The sequence below is a fragment of the Mustela nivalis genome (assembly GCF_964662115.1).
Source record: "Mustela nivalis genome assembly, chromosome: 5".
Lineage (NCBI taxonomy): Eukaryota > Metazoa > Chordata > Mammalia > Carnivora > Mustelidae > Mustela > Mustela nivalis.
In genome coordinates, this window is record NC_139024.1 from 91,405,162 (window position 1) to 91,428,513 (window position 23,352).

The 23,352-nt window shown below is 46.3% G+C and overlaps 1 protein-coding gene across 2 annotated transcripts in view; it reads right to left on the reverse strand.

Moving 5' to 3' along the window:
- Positions 1 to 423: 423 nt before the first annotated feature.
- The window catches only part of CLIC5 (chloride intracellular channel 5), a 157,986-nt gene continuing 135,057 nt past the window's right edge, over positions 424 to 23,352 (reverse strand). For both annotated transcript variants that reach the window (XM_082730722.1, XM_082730723.1), the window contains exons 5-6: positions 12,372 to 12,556; positions 424 to 5,088 (exon numbers count right to left, since the gene is read on the reverse strand). In XM_082730722.1, the coding sequence (XP_082586848.1) occupies positions 4,921 to 5,088; positions 12,372 to 12,556 (353 nt within the window). In that variant the 3' untranslated portion in view covers positions 424 to 4,920. The remainder of the gene's footprint in view (positions 5,089 to 12,371; positions 12,557 to 23,352) is intronic.

Consider the following 23,352-nt stretch of genomic DNA (forward strand, 5'->3'; position numbering starts at 1 on the left):
CACTGTCAGCAAAGAGGAAGTTTTGGGTGCAGGTAGACTAGTATTTTAAAGTACACCTTAAATCATACCTGGACTGTCACTTTTGGCTTACCCTGGGTATAATGATACAGTTAGGAAATTGAAATGAGAACCTTGAATGAACATCAGTCCATTTATTTTTTTTAACCCAGCTCATGTTCTATAATAAAATTTAGCCCTGCTAAAATAAAAATGGATTTTTAGATGACTGGGTCACAAGCTTCTTGTTTTTCCTTTTCTTCTTCCTCTTTTTCTTTTTCTTTGCTTCTGATTTTTAAGAATAATGAACATATTTTCTTTTATAATGGGAAAACAGAATAACTTGTATGGGGGGGGGGTAGTTCATACTTGTCATTTAAATAGCATAGGAAATCCGCACCTCAAATAAGCAGTCTGATGATTGCCTTTGTAATACTCGAAAATAAACCAACTTTATTTGAATCAGTTAATACCAATACCAGTCAGGACTGGAAAACAAATTTATAACTCGTTCAGATTCATGAAGAGAACATTCAGCAGTGTCTTCATCGAAAGGCAACTTAAATTTATTAAGGCTTGAAAGCAAGTCCTGCTATCTTGTCACCACAGTTAAAGGTCTTGAGAACATCAAGTAACCATCATTTGGAGTGTCTTTATAAAATGTAATGTTTGTTCTTTTATAAAAAGCTAGGCATCTTTTGCTAAATCAGTTAACCCCCAGCTTTTAGAATGGGACAAACACGAGGTCTTGAAAGTAAGACAAATTTCCAAACATCAGCTGGATATTGTATATTTTAAGTGTATGCACAATCATTATTGTGAAATCTCTAACTATACATAAAATATTGGATATATATTAGATAACTGGATTCTTTAAACTATGTTTTAAAAGAAAAACAGATTGCTTTTATAGAAACACGTATTAGCCCAAACCTTATAATGAGGCAATGTTTCATTTTATTTTTGGTTGGTGAGGGGAGCATTGGATCTAATGCTGCAAGTAACATTAAATAAAATGAGGCACACTTTTGATCATACCTCCTGATGAAAGGAAAGTATCCTGAAACTAAGCCGGGAGAAGAATATTGGCAAAGGTAAAGGAAAATGCATTCATGAAGGGGACACACGTTACTTGGTTTGAATGCTAAAAAGCACTGGATAGAAGACAATGGGTCTCTTTGCAGAAAGGGCTCCAAGGCCAAAGACATGACAATGTCTGTCCTCCTAACTTTAGAACCAGGATGCTTCTTCACATGCACACTTCTCTCTCCAGTGCTCACGATTCTTTTTAATGGCATGTGAAAAAATAAGGAAGGGGTCCCTTAGGAATCCTTGAGCTTCAGTTTAATTATGAGGTGATACTTCATCTTTCCGAGGAGAGAGAGACAACGGCATCTTGACTCACTCTGCTACTTAAATGGCTTCTGGCCACAAGGAATAGCAGACGATCACAGAAGTAACTACTGGATTCCTGCTGCCTCTAGACCGATTTAATTTTAGACACAGACCCTTCACTGGTTTCTCACAATGGAAAACTCTTAAGAGATGGACCTGTCCCTTCCTGACTCTCCACCCCGCCCCCAACTTTAATTCTATTTGTCTAAGCCTTACTGATTCCTGGGATTCTAAGATCTTCAGGGTCAATTCCAGGCTCGATTCCATCCTGCAACAATGTGAAGATGCTTGGTGTTGTCTTTGTGCAGAATGACTAGTAGTCACGGGTGCTGTGAAGAGCTTCTGCCGTCTCATTGACACGGGCTGGAAAATGCAGCTGAGGAAACGTCACTCTTGGAGAAGGCTTTTTCTAATGAAAAGACCAAGATCCTTGCTGGTGCCCCCGGCAGGAGATGTGAACACCAGAGACTGGCATTTTCTGAGAAGCTGAAACCAGTCTGAGATTGTGCGGCTAAATAAAAGTGGGTTTTTAGGGGTTCGTCACCTGTGATTCTGAGCTGTCAGGCATTTCACTTCTGTCATTGGGAGATAAAGACACACAATACAAGGACCATGCTCTAGAACACTCAAGCTTTTATTATCCAGCTCATCATATAAGGTTATTAAAATCTTACCCATACCTTCTCTCAGCGTCAACCTGAGAGGTAGCCCAATCTGATAGATGGGTAAATTCAACACAGTCATTCTGAGTTTGATTCTTCTTTCTGCCTCTGCCTCCCGCTATGCTATTCCACAAAAATAAAATAAAATAGTGACATGAAAATCAAAGGAGAAAAATAAATCCAAAATAAAATAAGATCTCAACCCAAATCCTTTCTAATGCCACTGAAATGCTTTCTAAGGGATCAACACCCATTCAAGACCAAAGATGGGGTTACTTTGGATGAAGACCAAACCTTCAGGACTCCCTGAGCAGGTTCTGGAGACACCTAAGGACCTCATCAGACTGAGGCCTGAAGATGCTGTATATGTGACAGGTTTGTGGCCAAAGCCCAGGGAGGCTGAAGGATCTAGAGATAAAAATCTCTTTTGGAAAAAATAATTAGAAGGTTATATGATTGTTATTTTAGAATATTCTGCTAAATCTGGTAATAAGACATTAAAGCTTTCAGTCAAGAGTCGGTTGTATTGTCATAATCTTATATTAAAATCAAAAGATATTCTTGAATTAAGTACTCAGAAGTGCTTTCCATCTCTAACTCCATCCCCTGTTTTCCGTGGTTATAACTGATCATTTAACTGCCTCCCCCCACTGGTGCCTTAATATCGTTATTTATGCAAAACTAAGTAAACCACAGAAGGAACATCTAGAAACAACAATATTGATTCAGTTTGGCTTCTTTGTTTTTAAAGACTGTGTTTTAAGACCAGCCAATGGCTGAATTCTGACTCTCAAATCAGTCATTAGTATGAGACAACCCCTAGCCGGGAGCTGTGCCACCTGGGAGCCTGTTTTCTGTCCCGCTGCCTTTGCTACACCGCCATGCTTCTAGAACAGCACCACTGAGGGTCTCTGGAAAGTAAATTGCCTCTTCGGTCATTGTGACTGTGTTGCTAAAGTCAGGTCAGGGTTTCTGAGGACAACAGGATTTACACTAATTAAAAATCCTCTGAGATCATTCCAGACTTCATCTCCCAAGAGGCCAGTTTGGGGCTTTTCCCTACAGTAAAAAGAACTGTTTCCTCACCATGTTCCTTTTTAAACATGTCTAGGGACTCCGTTCCCAGGGAATCCCTGGGAAGGTTTCTTTAAGGGAAGGAATGAATCAATGCCTCTTGCCCTTGCAAAGCTCTCAGGCTAATAAAACATCCTACTGAGAAATTTCCTCTTCCTCACTGGGCTCAAGGGGCTCCTGCTTCCTCCCCTCTGCTAAGATCACTTCAGAGATCCCTGGAGACAAAGTTCTGTCTGGGGGTGGCTGGGCCAACGATGTACCAATGTTTCTATGGAAAGGACCATTGTTGCCTGACCTTCCTGAGCAACAAGCCATGTCCTGGGGCTTTTTGGCACTCGGGAACCTCACTCTACCCGCGGGCAGCCCGGACGGGAGAGCTGCTGAAGGGGACGGTCTATGATGTCTGGTTGTTCTCACAGGCCACCACTAGGACAGAGGGCTGATGATTAACTCGTTTTTCTTAGTTCCCTCTGCACAGGTTCCCCAGGCTCAAGCCAGATGAGCTTTGAAGGAGGTAAAACTGAAGGAGAGCAACTGAGGAGAGAAATATTAGCTAAAAAACTTTTCTTTTTCATCTCGCAGGTGAGTCAAATGGCAGGGGCATCTACTTTTCCTCAAGTTCAAGCCACATGGTTTCCCAGTCAGAAAGGCCCATGGACTTTCTTCCTAAGGTGTTCCATGATCATGCCATCTCTTACCCATCAGAGGCTGTAGCCAGCTCAGCCAGGAGCCCCACCGGGCTGGCAGACCCACATTCGGGAACCACTTGAAGAGACTGGAAAGTCAGTTTTGGCCAATTCTTGGTTGGTAGTGACATGACATCAGCAGTTCAAGACTTTGTGAGATCATGAGAAAGAAGACCTGCACAAAGATTCCCAGGGAACCTTGAGCCTCATAAAGAAGTTCCCTATCTTCACCCCCCACCCCCTGCTCCCCCCTCCCAACTGCTTTCTCACAGAACGAAATTCACTCATGGATCTGTCAAACCTGGGCATGTCACCTCCAACAAAACTACCACTAAGCAAGCAAACCCATGGCTGGTAGACCCTGTGGGCCTTTTGGCATTGACACTGTTCCCCCTCTCCTTCCCAGACACCCTGTTTTGTGACTGCATGCCAACTTCGCTTTCTCAAAAGGCCTGGACAGCACAGAACAGAGGTGGGTGTCCCCCCAATACATGAGAGCATCACAACCTTCTCACCCTGCAGACCAGAGACGGTCTGAAATGGTCCTCAGTGCCCTGTGTGACCGGAGCGTCAGAAAGCAGAGAGGGACTGAAGGTGTGTGTGCCAGCCGCCCAATCCACAGCCTGCCTGTCCTCCATTCACTCTCTCTGTCTCCCCCAAACAGGGTGGCTCTCTTTCTAGTAAGATCTTTGATGGCATCTGTCCTTGGCCAAGGAGTTACCAACGAGGAGGGGGAAGGGGACACGGGGTTGCATGTTGCTACCGCAGCTGAGCAGCGAGTCTGGTATTGGCAGAGGGACCGGGGACAGTCCCCTAGGCAGGTTCTCCAGGGCTGACCCCAAACACACTGAAAGCCGGACCAGGCCCAAAGGCTGAGAGCTTGAGGGTGTCTATCACTGCCGCCTGCAGATGCCGGCAGGGATCAAATGGGGTTGGCTGGGACCTTCCTAAGAGACAGCAGGCTAGAGTCCACGGGCCCAGCAAGAGGTGGCAGGCGACCAAACAATGTTTCCCAAGGCGATGTGGAAGGGAAATCAGAGAGGCTGGAGTTGGTTTCGGAGAAGCAGAGTCCTTGTGCTGCCAGTGGCAGGGCGAGGTGGCCGAGCTCAGGACCGGCTGAGGCGCTTGGCGACGTCGGCATAGGCGGACTCGATCTCCTGGTCGGCGGCGCAGGTGTTGGTGAACTCATCCCGCGCGTAGGCGTTCTTCAGGTACCGCCACAGGCCCGTCATCTCGGCCGGGAAGTCATAGTTCCGGTACTTCTTGGCCACGATCTACAACACAGACAGCAGAGATGGCAGGAAGGCACAAGACAAACCCGGGAGAAGGAGTTAGTGGTGGGACCGGGTATGCAAGCAGGGGGGACGGCGGGGGCGGGGCGGAGGGGGGTGGAACCCCGCGTGCATCACACCCTGCCACCCCGCAGCAAAATGTGTATTGTGCAAGATGGCAGGCAGAACTGCCTTCTTTCTATCTTCTCTAATCTTATTTATTTCACAAGTAAATATAATTTTCCCTTTGACCTACTCATTCTTGTTTGAGGGACTTTCCTTGGGAAATCATCAGAAAGATTAGCTACCTATCTGTGATCATGGGATCAAGAGTAAAAAATGCAAGAGTGAAAAAAATGACAGAGAAAAGAAATGTCCAGCAATAGGTACATGAATTAATGCATTATCATAGGTAAATACAATGCCGTGCTGGAGAGCCTTTAGAAATGATGCAGCAGAGGAAGTTTCAGCCATCTGGAAGACTCTCTTAGATCATTAAGTGGACGCCTGGGTGGCTCAGTGGGTTAAGCATCTGCCTTCGGCTCAGGTCATGGTCCCATGGTCCTGGGATCCAGCGGCACATTGGGGTCCCTGCTCAGTCGGGACTCATCCTCCGCCCTCTGCTCAAATAAATCTACCAAATTCTATCTCGAATAAATAAGTAAAATCATTTAAAAAAAAAGATTGCTAAGTTTCAAGTGCAGTGCAATAAAGTAATAAATTTTTTTAAAGTGTAGTATAATGCATTTGGAGAAATACGCGCAGAGACTAGAAGTATCTATATCAATATGTTACCAGTGGTTATGGCTGACTGATAGAATTATAAATTTTATCTCCTCATCCACTTTTTTTACCTAAGCACCCTTATTCATGGGGGAGAACAAAAAACATAAAAAGGAAGTTAGATGTTGGAATGTACACGCAGGTTCCATGTACGCTGTGGGAGTGAACAAATCGTGACTTCTCTTCGTAGTTTGCACACGTGGGGGCTGTGGCTGGGCATTCTGGGGAGGTGCTGTTTGTGCTGAAACAGTAGCATTGCAGTTAAGAACATGGGCTCTGGATCCCCACGGACTGAATCTGCCATTTTACTCCACCACTTAACAGCTGTGTGACGTTGGACTAGTTACTTAGCCTCCTTGAGCCCCCATTTCTTTTTTTTTTTTTTAAGATTTTATTTATTTATCAGAGAGAGAGAGGGGGAGAGAGCGAGCACAGGCAGACAGAATGGCAGGCAGAGGCAGAGGGAGAAGCAGGCTCCCTGCCAAGCAAGGAGCCCGATGTGGAACTCCATCCCAGGACGCTGGGATCATGACCTGAGCCGAAGGCAGCTGCTTAACCAACTGAGCCACCCAGGCGTCCCGTGCCCCCATTTCTTTTTTTTTTTTTTTTAAGATTTTATTTATTTATCAGAGAGGGCGGGGGGAGAGAGCGAGCACAGGCAGACAGAATGGCAGGCAGAGCAGAAGGAGAAGCAGGCTCCCGGCAGAGCAAGGAGCCCCATGTGGGACTGGATCCCAGGACGCCGGGATCATGACCTGAGCCGAAGGCAGCTGCCCAACCAACTGAGCCACCCAGGCATCCCGTGCCCCCATTTCTTTATCTCTAAAATGAAGGTCATAATAAGATCTACATTGGAGGAACAGATTAATACACATAAAATTAATACACACAAAATGCTTAGAGGGATGGCTGGCTCATCCTGAGTGCTCAAGAAACATTTTCTCCTATTATAATTCCCTGAGACCCATCTTTTGCCCATTTGCATGCAGAGAGGGTGACCTTTGTCTTTACATGGGGCCTCAGACTCAGAAGGGCTTATGTTTGGTTCCAGGCTCTGCTGTCACTGGCTGGAAATTCTGAGTACTTTTTAATGGGGCTCCTTTATTGTAACTATACATTGGGGTCTGCACATCAGCTCCTCTTGCTTCTAGGCCTCTAGGGGCAGGGGTGGGAATAGCAAAGAGTAATCTCTCCCCTAAGGTCCTGACTTCTGAATCTTTTTTTTTTTTTTTAAGATTTTATTTATTTATCAGAAAAAGAAAGGGAGCACAAGAAGGAAGAGTGTCAGGCAGAGGCAGAGAGAGAAGGAAGCTCCCCGCTGAGCAAGGAGCCCGATGTGGGGCTCGATCCCAGGACCCTGGGATCATGCCCTGAACCAAAGGCTGTGGTTTAACCAACTGAGCCACACAGGTGTCCCTGACTTCTGCCTCCTTTTCTTGTTTTTTTTTTTTTTTTAGAGAGGTCTTCAGACTGCTGGCCCTGGGATCCTCCCACTCAGAGAACCCCAAAGTTCAGCTATGCTGGGCTTTTATCTTCATTTTGGTGCCAGTGATGGTCAGGGCTCCCTGGAAAGCTGTGCTGAGTGAACGCAATGATGACCCTATTGTGTGAAAAGCTCAGCCTCATCGGTTTGACCACATTCCCAAGGAGCATGCATCTTCCCCCTCCCTTCTCCTGCATCAGTTTGGAAATTCTGTCCCAATAGTAAGCTCTATTCTATGCTGAATTGCAATTACCGTTTTAGTATCCTCTCTCTCTCTTCCCTAGGTTGTGAGCAGTATAAGGGCAGAAACTCAGCTTCTTCATTTCTATACTGCCTGCTCAACACTAAGGTTTTTGTAAATTTTTTTTTTTTACGATTTTATTTATTTGAGTGAGAGAGAAAGAGAGTGAGCAAGAGAGAGAGAACAGCCAGGGTAGGAGGATGGGTGGGGAGAGCAGGCTCCCCGCTGAGTAGGGAACCTCAATGACAATGCAGGGCTCCATCCGAGGACCCTGGGATCATGACATGAGCTGAAGGCAGATGCTTAACTGACTGAGCCACCCAGGTGCCCCTCAGTAGCACTGTTTATAAGAGTAGTGACACTAACAAGCATTGACTTACTATGTGCTCTGCTCCAGGCTTTTCTGAGCACTGTGCAATCCTCTACAACTTCTAAATAACTCCATAAAGAAGAGTGTATTATATTCCCATTATAGAGATGAAGAAAGTAAGGCAAAGAGAAGTTAGATAAGTAAGGATTCAATAAACGGTTGTATTGCACCTTTACCATCTTCAGGTGTCCTAAATCAAAGTGCATCTAGAGTCAAATGTAAGAAACTCACCTAATTTTAGAGCCTGAAGATCCTTAACAACGAGTAGACTGAAACTGCCAAGTGCCTAAGTGGGTTCCACAAGATGACATGGGAAATTAATTAATTCAACCGGTATCTTTTGAGTAATCACTAATGTTTGTTACAGTCCTTGCTTTCCTCTTTTTATTTGGGGATAGTTGACACCTAATGTCACATTAGCTTCCGGTGCACACATAGTGATTGGACAGGTCTATATGCTCTCCTGTGCTCATCAGCCGTGTTGCTCCCATCTGTCACCAAAGGACGCTATTACAATCTCATGGCCTCTACACCTTCTGCTGGGCCTGATGTTCCCATGACCGTCCTTCCTCTCTTTCTCTACATGGCCACCCAGCCCTGCACCAATGAGAAAGGTAGGGCTGTACTTGGAATCCCTTGTATGTGCCCCTTATCCAGCTATTGTTGCTTATCTCCAAACCACCCTCATGTCTGTTTCTTTGGGACACTGGGACTCGTGGGCGGGGAATCTGCCAATCACAGCTGTTCTGCCAGGGACTTCCCATTAGGCACTGCCAAGAGGGGGCACTAGAGAGGGGGCGCGGGGAGAGACTGCAAAGCTGGAGGAGGGAGAAGGGCCGCCGCTTTCTGTCCTGGCCATCCTGTTCCCGTCAGACTCTCCTTTGCCCCAGTAGCAGCAGCTGAGTCCAGTTTTCTCATTCTGCCACCACTAGTGGAACCAGTGTCCTCACCCTGGCTGAGAGAGGCCAGCACACAACAGTGACCCCACAGCAGGGGATGGGGATCATCCCCTCAAATTAGCCCCCAGCAGCAGCTGAGTATGCCCCACCTCAGAGGTCCAAGGTTGACTTGGCAAGGGCCCCTCATCGAAGTTTCCACATTTAGATCATTCCGACCTCTTCCGTTTGCCTCCCCTGCCCTTCAGTCGCAGCTGCCTCACTCAAGTAGAACCTTGTGGTATATTTTGCCTTCCTAGTTCTTGAGTACTTACTACTTCTTTCTATTAAATTCTCTCTGTTAAGAGAACTGGTTTGGGCTGGTCACCAAAAAGCCATCCTCACAACGTTGTCCAGCTTAGGTGTGACTAAGAGGCAAAGGGGATGGCATCTGAGTCTCTGGCAGAGCACTGGCCATGAGCAAATGCTGGGGACAACACCCATTGCCAGTCTTCCTTGACCCCTCCCACTGTTCACTACAGGGTGAGGGTCCCTTGGGTTTGCCCCTGAGCCTTTAAGAAGCAGCTGTCGTGGCTAAGAAGCAAGACCATGCAAGAGGGGTGGGTCACAAATGGACAGATGGAGTGGCCTCAAGTCTCTCCATGCTGGGATTTGTTTTCCTTTTTAAAGGATGCACTATGAGATTTAAAACAGCAGAAGGGCAATGTATGGGTATATACTTGTGCTTATGTCTCCTTTGCTGTTTGCTTCAGGGGCTGAAGTGGGTCCCTGTGCTAGGCACAGGTCCCAGGGGCCGCTCCAGAAGGCCTGCCATTCCCCTCCCTGCCCGGATCTGCACGCCCCGAGCCTTGGCCACGTCTCTGGTTCTTTCCTCACATGTTGGCTTGCCTTGAGGGGAGAGGACTAGAAGGGAGCCAGACAGTCAGAGTTCAAACCAGGCTCTCAGGGAGAATGAAGATGAATCTGAATGAGAGCCAGGCAAGAGAGGCAGAGAGCGCGAGAGCGCGCGAGAGAGTGCGGGCAAGAGTGAGCACAGGAGCTCTGACGATCACAGGAACGTCCATGTTCATGGTCTGAATTTGCTCTTTCATATGAAAACAGTTAGCTCCCACAGCCCAGATTAGGTTTTGGCCTCAGGAGCCAAACTGGAGGCCTGACTTGGCTCCCCTTTCATTCTTTCTGCAGGACGGGGTTTTGCCAGGTCTCTGGGATCTGATAAGTTGGATCAGCAGAAATCCAAGGAGACAGAAGGCGAGGCCCGGTCTTTGTCCCCTCACAGGCCATCCTCCCTCTGATCCCAGCTCCTCCAAGTGAGGAACTCACTGAACTCCATCCAAGGACACGGGCGGAGCGTTGTTGTTTAGGGCTGGCGAGGGGGACTGGAGGAGCCAGGGGATGAAGCACAGGGCCTTGGGGGGGTCCATTTGATTACCTTATTCGACAGGAAATTCTTGAGTGGGTAGTCAGTATAAGTTTAAGTAAGAAAGAAGGAGGAAAGGAAGAGAGAAGAAAGAAGCTAGAAGGACTATACTTCATGTCTCTTCATTTAGGTATGAGAAAAAATGAATTCCAGAAAGAGTCAGTGGCTTGCCCCAGCTCATGCTGTCGGTGGGTGGCAGATACCCAGCCAGGATGTGGGTCTCGTGACTTTCTGAATGGGGGTCTTTCAATACATCACACTGACACACTGTGACTGAACTTGAATTATACCATCCCTGATGTGCCACTCGTTCCTCAGGAAAGGAGAATAAAAGATGTTTCCGGGGGTGTGGTGGGACATGCAGTCATTAAGAACTTCAGAAACATGGAGTTTGGCTGGACTTGCAAGTAAGCATTGACTTGGCGCCGGACCCAAAGTGTCTTCATATTAACAAACCGCATTTTCCCAGCCTATCAGTAATGGCCCACGTGATTCCCACCCAAGTCTCAAGACGCCCAAGTCCAGCTCCAACCAAGTCCTGCGGGAACACTGGGGCTTGCACAGCTCAGATTTCAATTCAAGCTGGTTGTGCTCTGATTAGAGGGAAGCCCACATTTCTAGCTCAGGACTTCAGCGGGAAAACGAAAGGCAGATATCCAGCTGATGAATGATTGAATCTGATCCTTCTTAGGGAAGGGCAGAAGGAAAATGGTATATTAAAGACTCAAGCGAGGTGATTGAATGGTCAATCAATGAATATTTATGAAAGGGCTACCTTGTGTCCACCATCGTGCTTGGAGAAGCCACTGTCTCCACAGGGCTTGCTGTCTGACTGAGACATATGATATAATCAGTCATATGTCTGACTGAAACATAGAAGTGTGTATAAAAGTATACACTAGAACAGTCTAGTGATATGGTCCTACTGTATGTTTCTCTAGGCTGGTAAGGGCCAGGAAAGGATGTAAGAAGAAGCAATAGTTTAAAGAATGAACATCAAGGCACGACTGTTGTCTTTGAATGGGATGAAACAGAGCAGCCCTGTTCTCTGCTGCTCCAGAGAACAAAGGGAAGAAGGGAAGCTGTTTGGCTCAACATAAGAAAGGATGTTTTTAGAGGTGTCTGGGTGGCTCAGTCCGTTAAGCATCTGACTCTTGATTTAGGCTCATGTCATGACCTCTAGTTTGTAAGACGGAGCCCTACATAAGGCTGCGCACTGGGCATGGAGCCTGCTTGAGATTCTCTATCTCCCTTCCCCTCTCCCTTACCACCCCCTTTAAAAAAAAAAAAGGAAGGATGTTTTAACGATCAGAGTCATCCAAAATGATAGGGCTGACTCGTTCGGCAGGGAGGTCTTCATCACCAGAAGCGTGCAGCGACAGCTACATGGAAATCTGTCACAGACGTGCAGAAAGTGGTCCAGTGGGGGTGGTAGACAGTTTAGGTAGACCTTGGAATTCCCTTCTTTCCAACTCTCATATCCTAGAATTCTTGTAGGACAGGATTACATTGCATGTCAACGTTGATCAGGGAGGACAACCATGGCAAGAAAATGACATCACTTTCTTGCAGCCTCCACCCCTTCAACTGATGGATGAGGAAGAGGATACATGCCGGCCCTAGGGAGTTACTAGAGGGAACGAGAAGGCTTGCATATGAAGCAACTTGGCAGAGAAGTGAGGGTATGGCCAGTGGAAAGCTTTGAGGCAGAGACAAAAAAGAGGCGCTCTATATATCTATCTATAAACATACGCATACACATATAAATGTATGTGTAACCACACAGGCTACGACAATAGCAACTACTACTATGTATTGAGCCTTTATAATATGCCAGGCACCGTCATGCTGTATTTCTTCTCCCAGCCAAGAAGTAAAACTAAGACTAAGTAATACATGCCTATTTTATGGAAGCCGGGAGAGTCTATACAGCCAGCAAGCAGTGGAGGCTGACTTTGGATTCCTATTCCTGTGACTTCAGAGCCCAGGCTCTGGACCAGCAGGTGGCACTGTCCTTGACTCATCTATGCAGGTGATGTAGACCTATGATGGAGTTGGATATGGCAAGCAACCTGCAGGTAGAGCCGTCTTACCTTGACCACATGGAGTTTGGGCAACAGATTGCAGTCGGCCAGGGTCAGCTCATCTCCATCTAGGAATTTGCGTCGGGACCTCTTGTCTTCGTCTCCGCACGTGTTGGCGTCGATCTCCTCTGGGAGAGGGTTGTTCAGGTAATCGTCCAGTTTCTTCAGTGCCTTGGTCAGGCCTCTCTCAAGGGCTGGCATGAAACAGCAGAAGAAGAATCCTCGGTCAACCTTTCTGCCGCTGGAAACAACTAGTGGTCTTCAGAGTGAAGGAGCCTATCCTGAATTCTGTGCCCCCCATCACACAGCCAACTCCCACACACGGCAGAACACCTGCAAGTCACTAATACAATGCAGCAGAAGAGTGTCAAGTGGTCTGAAGAAGTAAACCTTAACCAAACAGTAAAGACTAACTAATCCTTTCCAAAAAAACCCATAAATATAAAAATGCAACCATTAGAATATATAGCAAAGATTTTAAAGTGCTTATCTCCAATAGATACGATAAGAGTCAATTTTCGTTTTCTATTTTGCTTCTCGATATTTTGCCAATATTCCACAATTAACCCCCATAATAATGCAGAAAGAAAGGGCTATTCATTTAGTAAATAATTGCTTAGAAATCCTAGGAGAGAGAGATACGTGCCAGACTTGGTGGGAGCATTAACTATGGAAGCACCAACCAACCAGCATAAAAAGGGGAGGAGACAAGGCTTCCAGGAAGACACAACATAGCAAAGTAAACCTCCCTGCTTTGTGTTGCCCTTACAGGGCCAATGGATACCAGAAGGGTAATACTTCGTGTAATCTGGAGAAGGTTGTTCTAAACATTGGAGATGTCCAAAATGGAAGGGCTGGTCTACCAGGCAGAGAGCTCCACCATAAATGTACCGACACAGATGCGTGGAAACCAGTCATGGACACGGTTCAGAGAATGCACATCCAAAGGATGACAATGTGGCAAAGACTTCTACAGTCTTGCCCCAATAATTTCCTATCCAGTAATTCATTTCGATGCAAGAGTAGAACCAATCTGTCACTTGGAACCAATCCGTGGAAAATCCCACAGTCAATTCCAGACACAGAACCCTGACCACCCGAGCTCCAAGGACACCGATGGAGGAGATGGCAGGTCGGGTCCCCGGCCACGGCACCTGTATCATCACACCATCCCCAAGGCTGGGTTTTGTTTTGTTTTGTTCTTTTCCCCAGATTCTGGTGTAGAGTATGATGTGGAGGTAATAGGAATCAGTCCTGATGTTAACTCTGGAAGATGAAAGAGGCATGCTGCCCCTGCAGGAAAAGCCCAGAGGATGGGACTCTTATTTACTCTTTCCCAAATGTGCCTTCTGTTAGCCTCCTCCCATAACCCAAGTTTGTCTTTTCATAGAAGGCCTTTGTTTGAGACAATGAAACAACACCAGCCCAAGATAAATCAATTGAACACTTACTGGAATGTTTGAAACAGGCTGGAGGTTGGACGTAGTTTCTCAATACTTCCTTCTCCCTGGTGTGGCATTTGAACTTGTACTTCATCATCTGCTTTGAGTTTCCCGTTTGGGAGAATAGAGGGAACAGGGCTGGGAAAAATGCTTGTATTCTCCTTAGTAATTGTCTAGACTAGGACAGGATTGCAAGCCTCAAGGACAATAGTAGAGGGCGGGTGCAGGACAATGGTTATTATGCTCCCCACTCCCACCCCCACCGAAGCGCTTGTGATCTATATTGGGTTTCTTTGCTTCCTTCAATCCCTCCACCCCTTCCAGTTATGGCGCTTATGACAAAATCTTGATTATAATGGAGAAAGGAAAAATCAGATAGAGTGCCTGTTGAAATCAGACCAACGGATATCAATCCAAGGGACAGAGACGGATAATGAAGGGAAATGAAACACTGCTGCTTGTAATTACAAAATGCCCGCTGGAGACCCGAGCAGGCCATTGCGTGAGTCTGTGCCCAAATCCCCCAGTGCGGGAACGATTGTGACATTTGGTAAGAGGCCTAGAAGAGCAACCGGAGTTCCTTGGGAGGACAGTTCTGGATATATCTCAACTATGTCTCCTTGAGCTCTTGAGGTGCGAGGATAAAGTGTGGCAGCAGGCATGGCTGTCACCATACACCGTAGCTATGACATCCATGTGACATACCAAGAGGTTGTGTGCTGAGGATGTCCTCTGTGTGTCACGGTCATTGCTGGAGTCTGTGCAATTTTGATCAGGAATGTGTAGCAAGTAGTTGGTAGAGAGAAGAGGAGGAGAGGCAGCAGGGGAGGGGCTGCACGGCCTGGAACAAAGTGTGTGCTTAAATTTCAACCCTGCCCCAGATGGATTTGTTGTGACGCTGCTCAAGTTTGAGCTTTGTTTCGCTTCATCCCATGGGCCCCTTCCAAAGCCTTGAATTAGATTTTTTAAAATTCCCTATTTATATTTATTCTATTGTCTTCAGACCCCACAAATCTTGGGAACATCCCTGATCCTGGAACTTACAACGAAGTGTAACCTTGGGCAAGCTCCTCACTGTCACTGGGTTTCAGTTTTCTCATCTCAACTGTGAGATGAAGATCCTCATCTTCCTGGGGCCATGGTGAGGACTGATTCAGATTATGCAGAGTAAAGTACCTCCTACCACGCCCGCCCCATATTAAGATGTCTTTATGATTGCTTTTGCTACTGCAGGACCAAATGTGACAGCTGTCTGCTCTCTGTCCCTGACCCCATATTCTCCATCAGTTATATTCCTCAAAAACCCAAGGGGCAGCATTGAATGGTTCTCAGATGCTCCAGTTCTGAGGCCCAGTCTTCAGAGAGGATAATCAACAGCCCAGAGCCTTGCCTCCCATCCTGATGTAACGTCCAGCCACACCCCTGTCCCTTATGCTCTGTCTGGATCATTCTTGGTGACGCTCTGTGTGAGACATGGCCGTGAGGGGGGGTGGGACAGATACAACACATCTGTGCTAACACACGGCCATTCTTCTCGACTAACAGATGCCAGCACCAACACGTCTTCTGCCAGTTCTTTTCCTTCCTAGCTGCCAACTTCTTCCTCTGACCCTGGCTCGATCTGGCATGCATAGAATTTAATTATCTCTTTTGGCCGACAGCACCCAGGTCACGAAATCACTAGTGTTGAACTTTCTGCTCTGGTAAGAGTGAGGAGGTTGCGAAAGAAACCAGAGGGACAAGGAGATGCTAATCCCCTCAGTTTCCACGTTTGAAACCTTCCCTCCCGAAGATTTCCTCTTAGCAGCAGGATGGGGTGACCCTCAGACCCCAGCAAGCCTGAGGCCAGGGGACCCTAAGAGCCGGGAGCAGCAATGCCCCAGGCTCTTGACGGCTCCCTCTGTCCCTCACTGCTGCCTGCCCCTCTCTCCACCCGCCCTTCCCGTGAAGATTTATTCTGTACCACACGCAAATGCGCCGGGTAAAATATGTGACGAGGAAACAAGGGGAATAGTTCATAAATATTCTCAGGCATATGCAAACAATCTCAAATTTATTTTTCTCCTTTTTAAGGAGGAAAAAAAATCCACCCATTCCGTGATCACTTCCAGATTCATTGAGGCTGATATTACATAAGAACCAATATTGTTTTCTCGTCGTAGAGAAATAATGACTTGGAAACGGCAATTTGAGCTAAGAAAATAATATACTCTTACCAGGGCATGGAGGCTGAATGAGGACCAGAGAGCCGAGACTCTGGCTCAGCCTCCAACAAGCTCTTGCAAGCACGGCTCAGCCCTGCTTTGCTGACATTCTTTGTGCAGCAGGGGTCTCAGCAAGCAGCCACACACACAGGCTCTCTGGGGCTCAGAATTCACACAGAGCAGAACAGATGTCAAAGGCGCTCTTTGGAAGGACAGGAGCAGCTCTGTGCACCCAGGGTCCCGCACCTCAGCTCCTCACGTGTGTTTTCTCTCTGGCACGTGAACTTGCAGAGGGAGAGAGGTAAGAACCAAGGGGCCGCTTCCGACCACCAGCTGCAGCCTGGATGGGCATCTCTTCAACTCTCCCATGGAGAAGACAATCGTGGCTATGGGGAGCTGGCCCCAGGCCAAGGACCTTCCGTCCCACTGTGTCTCTCACATGCTCAGATCCAGCACCAGCAAGAAATATACTAACTGAATTTCTCAAGTAGACTGGGGATGTTTACACAACCTATCATTTAAGTACACAGTGATGTTATTGAGATCGAACTATTATTTATACCCATTTAACAGATAAAGACATTGAGTCTTGGACTTTTTCAGGGCACAGATGCATGAGCAAGCCAACAGTTCCCCAGATATACACTGGTTCTGTTTTTAACTGCTGTTGTCTTCCTTATGAGCCCCAACCCCTGGTGATGGGAGAAAGACAACTTTATTTTAGTCAGTTCTGGATTACAACTTAGTCTGATGTCATAAATGGTCCTCTAGAGAATTCTTGGTTTCTTTTGCATAAAAACCCTCAGTTTCTCATAAAGTCTCCATTTCCTCTGCTCTTCTCACTGAGTAAATGGGAAGGGGGAATTGCTGTGACCTCATGGCCTTGGGGAGATAAGCGTACTGAGATCTAGTGGGTGGAAGGCTTTGGGAAGCTTCCACGGGTCCTATGTCTCTTCTCAGGGTTACCTCTTCTCCGGAAAACTTCCACTTCCTTCTAGAGTAAGCATAGGTGTGTTGACCCTAGGGTAGTGGTCAGAGGTAGGCTGTTTGGCTCCCTCCAAAGCCCTGGAAAGATACCCAAGCAAAGGGCCAAAGGGGGGTTTCCCAGATGCATCTCTCTTTCCCTGATCCTTCTACCTGTCTCTTCTCCTTCATCCCCAAGTCCCCTGGGCCAGGAGGGGTGCACTTTCCTTTTTATTTCCTAGGTCAAATAGTCCATCAACCACAGACCAGCAAGCCTCCTGGCCCACAGCACAGACCAAGGGCTATTTCTTCTCTATGAGCTGAGTCCTCTAGGCTTGGTTCTTAATGTGCTAAACCTGAGAGATAAAGGGATTTAGAGCATTTTAAGACAATAGCTTGGCCCGTAAGGCTATCTTGTTGAAAATGCTACTTTGAATCAGCAACTAAAAAGTGAATGCTCTTTTTTCTTTGTTAGAATTCCTTCTACAGAATTCTTACCTGTCATGGGGCTGATAGATGCTTAGGACAGATCAGAATCAAGACAGACAAAGAGAAAGTATTTTCAAAATATTAGCCGTATTATCCAAATAAGGAAGAAAACCAGGACTGTTTTCCCACTCCCCCTGCTTATATTCCCTCTCTCGCTGTCACTCTCTGTCAAATAAATAAATAAAATCTTTAAAAATAAATAAATAAAAATAAAAACAGGACTGTTGGATTCCAAAACTTAAATTTCTTTTACTCTGCAAAGCCATCTCTCGGTGCTAAGAACTGACCCATGGCTCTTGGGGAGTCTGCTAGGCCTTCCGCCTTCCTTCCGTGCTATAGACCTTTCTCATAGGCTCTTATTTACCTAACAAGAGTGTGGCTATTAGGACACACATCTCATCCCTTACCTTCCAGCGAATTCGATAAAATATTTGTGTTCTTCTCCTAGTGGTTTGATTTTAGCTGGAATTCTTGGCACTCTCAGTGACTGTCATCGGGTCTGGAAGGCGTTAGCTCTGAGTAGACAGCCTACCAGGACCCTTCACATTATTTCTCAGCAACAAATAACTTTGCCTCTACTCAAGGCCAATGCTGTCACATTGTCTGTGTCACAGTAGAATGTCTCATGAAAAGAGAGAAATTCACATGAGTGTTTTCTATGAAGAAAGATATATCTAAATATTGACAAATACGTGGAGGACTGGAGGAAGATTTTCCTTTTCGTCTCCTTCGAGATCATGTCAATATAAGAAAAAAAAATGCATAACTGTGGTTTGAGGGAGGCCACAATGGAGATTTCTCTGGTCATCACATATTCTTGGAGAGAAAATACAAAGATGGCCACACCTGGTTGACATCTGATAGTTTTAAACACGAATGATAATGTGACAGGAACAAAAAAAAAAAAAAATCAAATAAGAAGAATGTAATATCATCTCTCTCTCACCTTTCTGGAGGAAGAAGACTTTCTTCAGAAACAGAGAGGACATATTGCTTTACACAGATGCCCGAGGACCAAAGATCCAAGAAAGAGGAAGAGGCTGGAGCAGCCCTAAGGCTCAGGAGAATTATAGGGGTAGGAGAAGAGGAGATATAGGTCAGGTGGACAGAAACATAAATGCTCTCATAACGAGAACCATTTTAAGGAGAGACAAAGATGTTCTAAGGTGGGATAGGGGAGGGGACATTTGGCTTTGTGCTGGGCAATGTAAATCCCTCCCCCATAAGAAACCTTCCATAAAGCTCTACATTCATCTCTCAAGCCTTAGGAGTTGGAGTCATGTGGCTTTTCTCTGTTGCAAAAGTCCTTAAAGACAGAAAATATAGCCCAACTATGGTTGAGTTACATAAAGACAAATGGTTGACCATGTAAAGGCAAAATTATTAGCAGATGGGGAACTGGGCTTCATACCCTCAGACCCACATGACCCTTCTGGAACATACAGTAGGTAAGTGGCAGCTGATCTGCATGGTCCTTTTGTGACTCGAAGCATATGCCCAGTCCTTCAACCACAGAGGCAGAAATGGCGGCAGGTTTATAGAAGATGGGAACGAAGCTTTGTTTCAGGTGTGGTGCACCCTATCTTCCTGTGCCTTGGCCCTCTGATTATGTTAACCCCTCACAGGTATCAACTGGGAAGGGGACAGAGATCCTGGGTTGGGGTGTCACATAGCCCTGCACTAGGCTTCCCTGACAGGTCTTGTGATCAGAGACACAGTCACGGAGTGGCACATCCACTCTGCTTTTCAAGAGATCTGAGGCCGAATCCTACACCCGTTACGGTGGTTCACAGGTTGCTGTCAAACATCTTCTGCGGACTCTGGTACATAGAGGGACTAAACAGAAAATTAGCTCTGACGATTACAGCTGTCCAACTTCAGTTTACAAGAGGACGTGAGGGAAGGAAAGAATGAAGCCAGGTGTCTGAGGTGAAGCTTCTCCAAGCATCCAGGAGCTTCCCAGGTGCAAGGAGAATCCTAGACAGCTCGGAACAGAGAGTGCACTCGCATTTCCAACGTGCTGCGATCCCAAGTTGCCTAGAATCGTCTCTTTCAGATTTGGCATTGCTCTCTCCAAGCTATGGGAGTGTGTCAAACTTTCTTGGTCAGAGAGTTTGGAGAATTCATGCCCACCTTTGGCATGAGACCAAGAACACTAGTCTTGGCCTCACAGCCAGAGACGAGGACATTGTCAGAGGGACTCTAGCTGTGAAAGACCCAGGGGCTCCCGTGTGGGAAGCCATTCCCAGGCCTCCGTTTCTAGGCACTGGTGAAAACAGGAAAGGTGGGAAGATAAACAGTGATTTAGGAGAAGGCAAAATGCAACGGCAACTTCCACAGGTTCCCTACTGTTCCCTCTTGCGGCGTCAGCTGAGCTTGGCAGGATGGTGTAGATTATTATTTGTTTGTTCTAGAAAAGATCTCAGCCTTGACTGGGGAGTGAATTCAATGACAAAAGCCCATGGTTCTTTGCAGTAAGAAGGTACTGATCTTAAAACTATGGTGGACTGGAATATAGGACACTGTGGGAAGCCGCTTATCCCCCCTTTGGTGGAGAAATTCACCAAGCGAATGGGTCTATACTTCACTGAGATATTTCTAAGGTAGTCAGGGATTTTTCCTTGAAGAAGAAACAGATCCTCTGTAGAGCTTCTTCCCCAAGCCCAATAGGGGATCATCGTGCAGAATCAACACAGATCAACCTGCTCTTTCCTCATGTTGGAAAGTATGACTCCCCAAAACAAAGAAACTCTGTGTGTGTGTGTGTGTGTGTGTGTACATATACATATATGTTATATATAGGCAGATGTTATATATACATATATGTGTATATATTTGTACATATATGTATGTGTATGTAAAAGCACATGCATTGAAAAATATATATGTATGTGTGTATATATATGTACATACACACACATATCATATATATATATATATATATATATCTTTTTTTTTTAAGACACATCTTTGGCAATCATTTGGCTATGTTTAACATACCAGCATGGTAAAGAATTTAGGACAACCTTGGCCTGCCTTTCCTAAGATGTTTTTTCTTAAAGTATGAAGGGAGGTATGCATAATATAGACACTTCCAGATTCCAATAATTTTCTAATCTGAAAGCCACAGTGAATTCAAGAAGATGATCACGTATGTCTTCAAATTTAGACTTCCTCTTATACACACACCTTGTACCCTGTGAGCTCCCCCAGTGATAACTTATCCGACAGGAAGGGAGAGAGACGGAGAAAGACGGACTCTGACTGGAGCTAGGCAGTGGAAAGAGCAAGCAGCAGAAAGGGGCCAGGGAGGGCGTGGCTAGCCAGGGGAACCCGCAGACACTGTGTTCCCAGTTAGGGAGGCCTGCCCAGACCTCAGCCGCGGGGCGGCGGCGACCCCTCCTGGCCTGGCCTGTCTTCGTCCGACGCAAACGGCATCTTCCACGGCCAACGTGTAAAACATGTATGTGTGTTTTCTATTAGGCTTTCCAGAAACTCATAAATGGTTGTAAAAACCATTGTGCTAATAGAAAGAACGACATAAATGCTGACTGGAGCTATTAATGCTGGTTGTAGTTTATGTAGCAGACTGAATCAGGCTGAAAACTGTGATATTTTTATGGTTACTTTGTAACAGGTTATTTTTAAGCCATAGACTAGGCTCCGTCTTCATGAACAAACACCCGGAATGAACATAGTCAAGGGAGATATTTTCTGCGCCCTCAGTGCAGTGTTTGGACCTTTCTCAAGGCTCACTCCCTCTAAACACTCAGGCTGAAGTGATTTAACCACATTTTGTCCTGTTCATCCTCAAATGCCTACGTCTTTTCTATAATAGCCATTGACAAATTTAGAACCCGGCCACCACAGCTCTAAATCTAAATGATTACTGGTGTCCATTGTTCTGTGCCTGTCCTGTGAACTCTCACCTGGCTGCCCAAGCTTTCCTTTGTTAACGCGTCTCTGTGAAGCACCCACGGTGGGTGGGCCGGCTTCGGTGTTCCTGGCCTCCTGTGGCTGCTGAATGAGGACTCCCCAAACGAAGCTGGGATTGTGCTGAGTGAGGACTCCCCGAACGAAGCTGGGATTATTTGAGAAACACACATGGTAGTTTTTCCATGGTTTATGGACTGACTGGATCACAGTTTCCTAAATGACCCGCCTACTCTTGTTTAAAAACTCAGCACCCCATGCCTTTTAAATAATGGATTATTTCAATGTATCCCGTATAGAGGTCAGGCGCACGGACGATGGGGCTAGCTGCCTGCGTGGGGATCCTGGCTCGGCCACCTACGAGTTTGGGCAGGCTGCTTAACCTCTTGCGCCTCAGTTTCCTCCTTCTGCGAAACAGAGATCCTAACAAAGCACACCTCGTAGGGTAGCCATGAGCGATGCCTGTTGGAGGCTTAGAACTATGTCTGCCATGCAGTGAGCCGTTCTTCTGTGCAAGGCAGGACGCTGCGTGATGTAGAAAATACATCAACAGCATGCAAAAGAGCTAGTAAGTTCCTAGAGTTGCAAGAAAAAAGTCTGCTGGATAAATATTGTGCTTGACTTGTCCTCCACCCTGAGGAAGTCACCCCAGATGAGCTAGGCAGTGTTTTCTTGAATATTCAGCTGGTCCTTTCACTCTGACTCTGCTGTCGTAACCACAGCCCCACCCGAGAGAGAGCCTTGCTCCTCCTAGTCATGCAACGCAGCGACCTTAAGGGGTAAGTTCCACAGGGGTGGGGGTCGAGGGATACTTTTGCAGAAGTCCCCCAACACACCACAATTAGACCCTCCAACCCCCTTGCTCAGAGCAGCCCTCTGGGTGCCCGAACTTGCCTCCACATGGATTATGGTCTCGGAGGAGAAGCTCTCAGCTGGGTGCCTTAATCGCATGGCTTGCGTCTTCTAAAGTTTGAAGTCAGAGTGTTGCAGATTAAGGGTACAATTTTTTAAAGATTTTATTTATGTATTTGACACAGAGAGAGATCACAACTAGGCAGAGAGGCAGGCAAAGAGAGAGGGGGAAGCAAGCTCCCTGCTGATGAGAGAGCCCGATGCGAGGCTCCATCTCAGGACCCTGAGATCATGACTTGAGCTGAAGGCAGAGGTTTAACCCACTGAGCCACCCAGGCACCCCTAAGGGTACAATTTTATACTTCTATTTCTTTCTTTTCTTTTTTTTTTTAAGATTTATTATTTGAGAAAGACAAAAAGAGAGCCGGGCAGCGGGAGGGGCAGAGAGAGAGAATCTCAAGCAGACTCTCACTGAGCACAGAGCCGTTCATGGGGCTCCATCCCAGGGCCCTGAGATCATGACCTCAGCCGAAACCAAGAGTCAGATGCTCAACCAACCGAGTCACCCAGGCACCCCTATTCTTCTATTTTTTAAAATCAACGTGGGGAAATGATTCGGAGTTGGTCAACCCCAAAGGAGAATTTGAAATACTATGGCTTTTTTTGGCATGGCTAGATCAGCTATTTTCACTGTAGTCTCTCTCTCTCTCTTTTTTTTTTTTTAAATCACCTTTAGCTGAAAGTGAGTTATATGCAAATATTCATGCTTGCCTTCTTTGTTACTGAAAGAACCCAGATTTCCTCAGAGTGGTAATATCCCAGTTAAAAACGCTTCTCTTCCCAGACTTTTACTAGAGAAGACCAAATGCCTGGTATGACCAATGAGATAGAAGTGAAAATTCATGGAAATTCATGGCTTTTGGGAGAGAAAAGACAGACACAGCTGCCCTTGCCTAAAACTCAGACTTAACGTCTGGAAGCAGAGTATCTATCTTGTGACATGAGGATGAAAGTCACACATTAAAGACAGAGGGTTCGTGCTCTAAGGATCTAGACCCATGACTCTTTGAGCAACTACAACCACCCAGACCTCTCTACTCTCTGGAC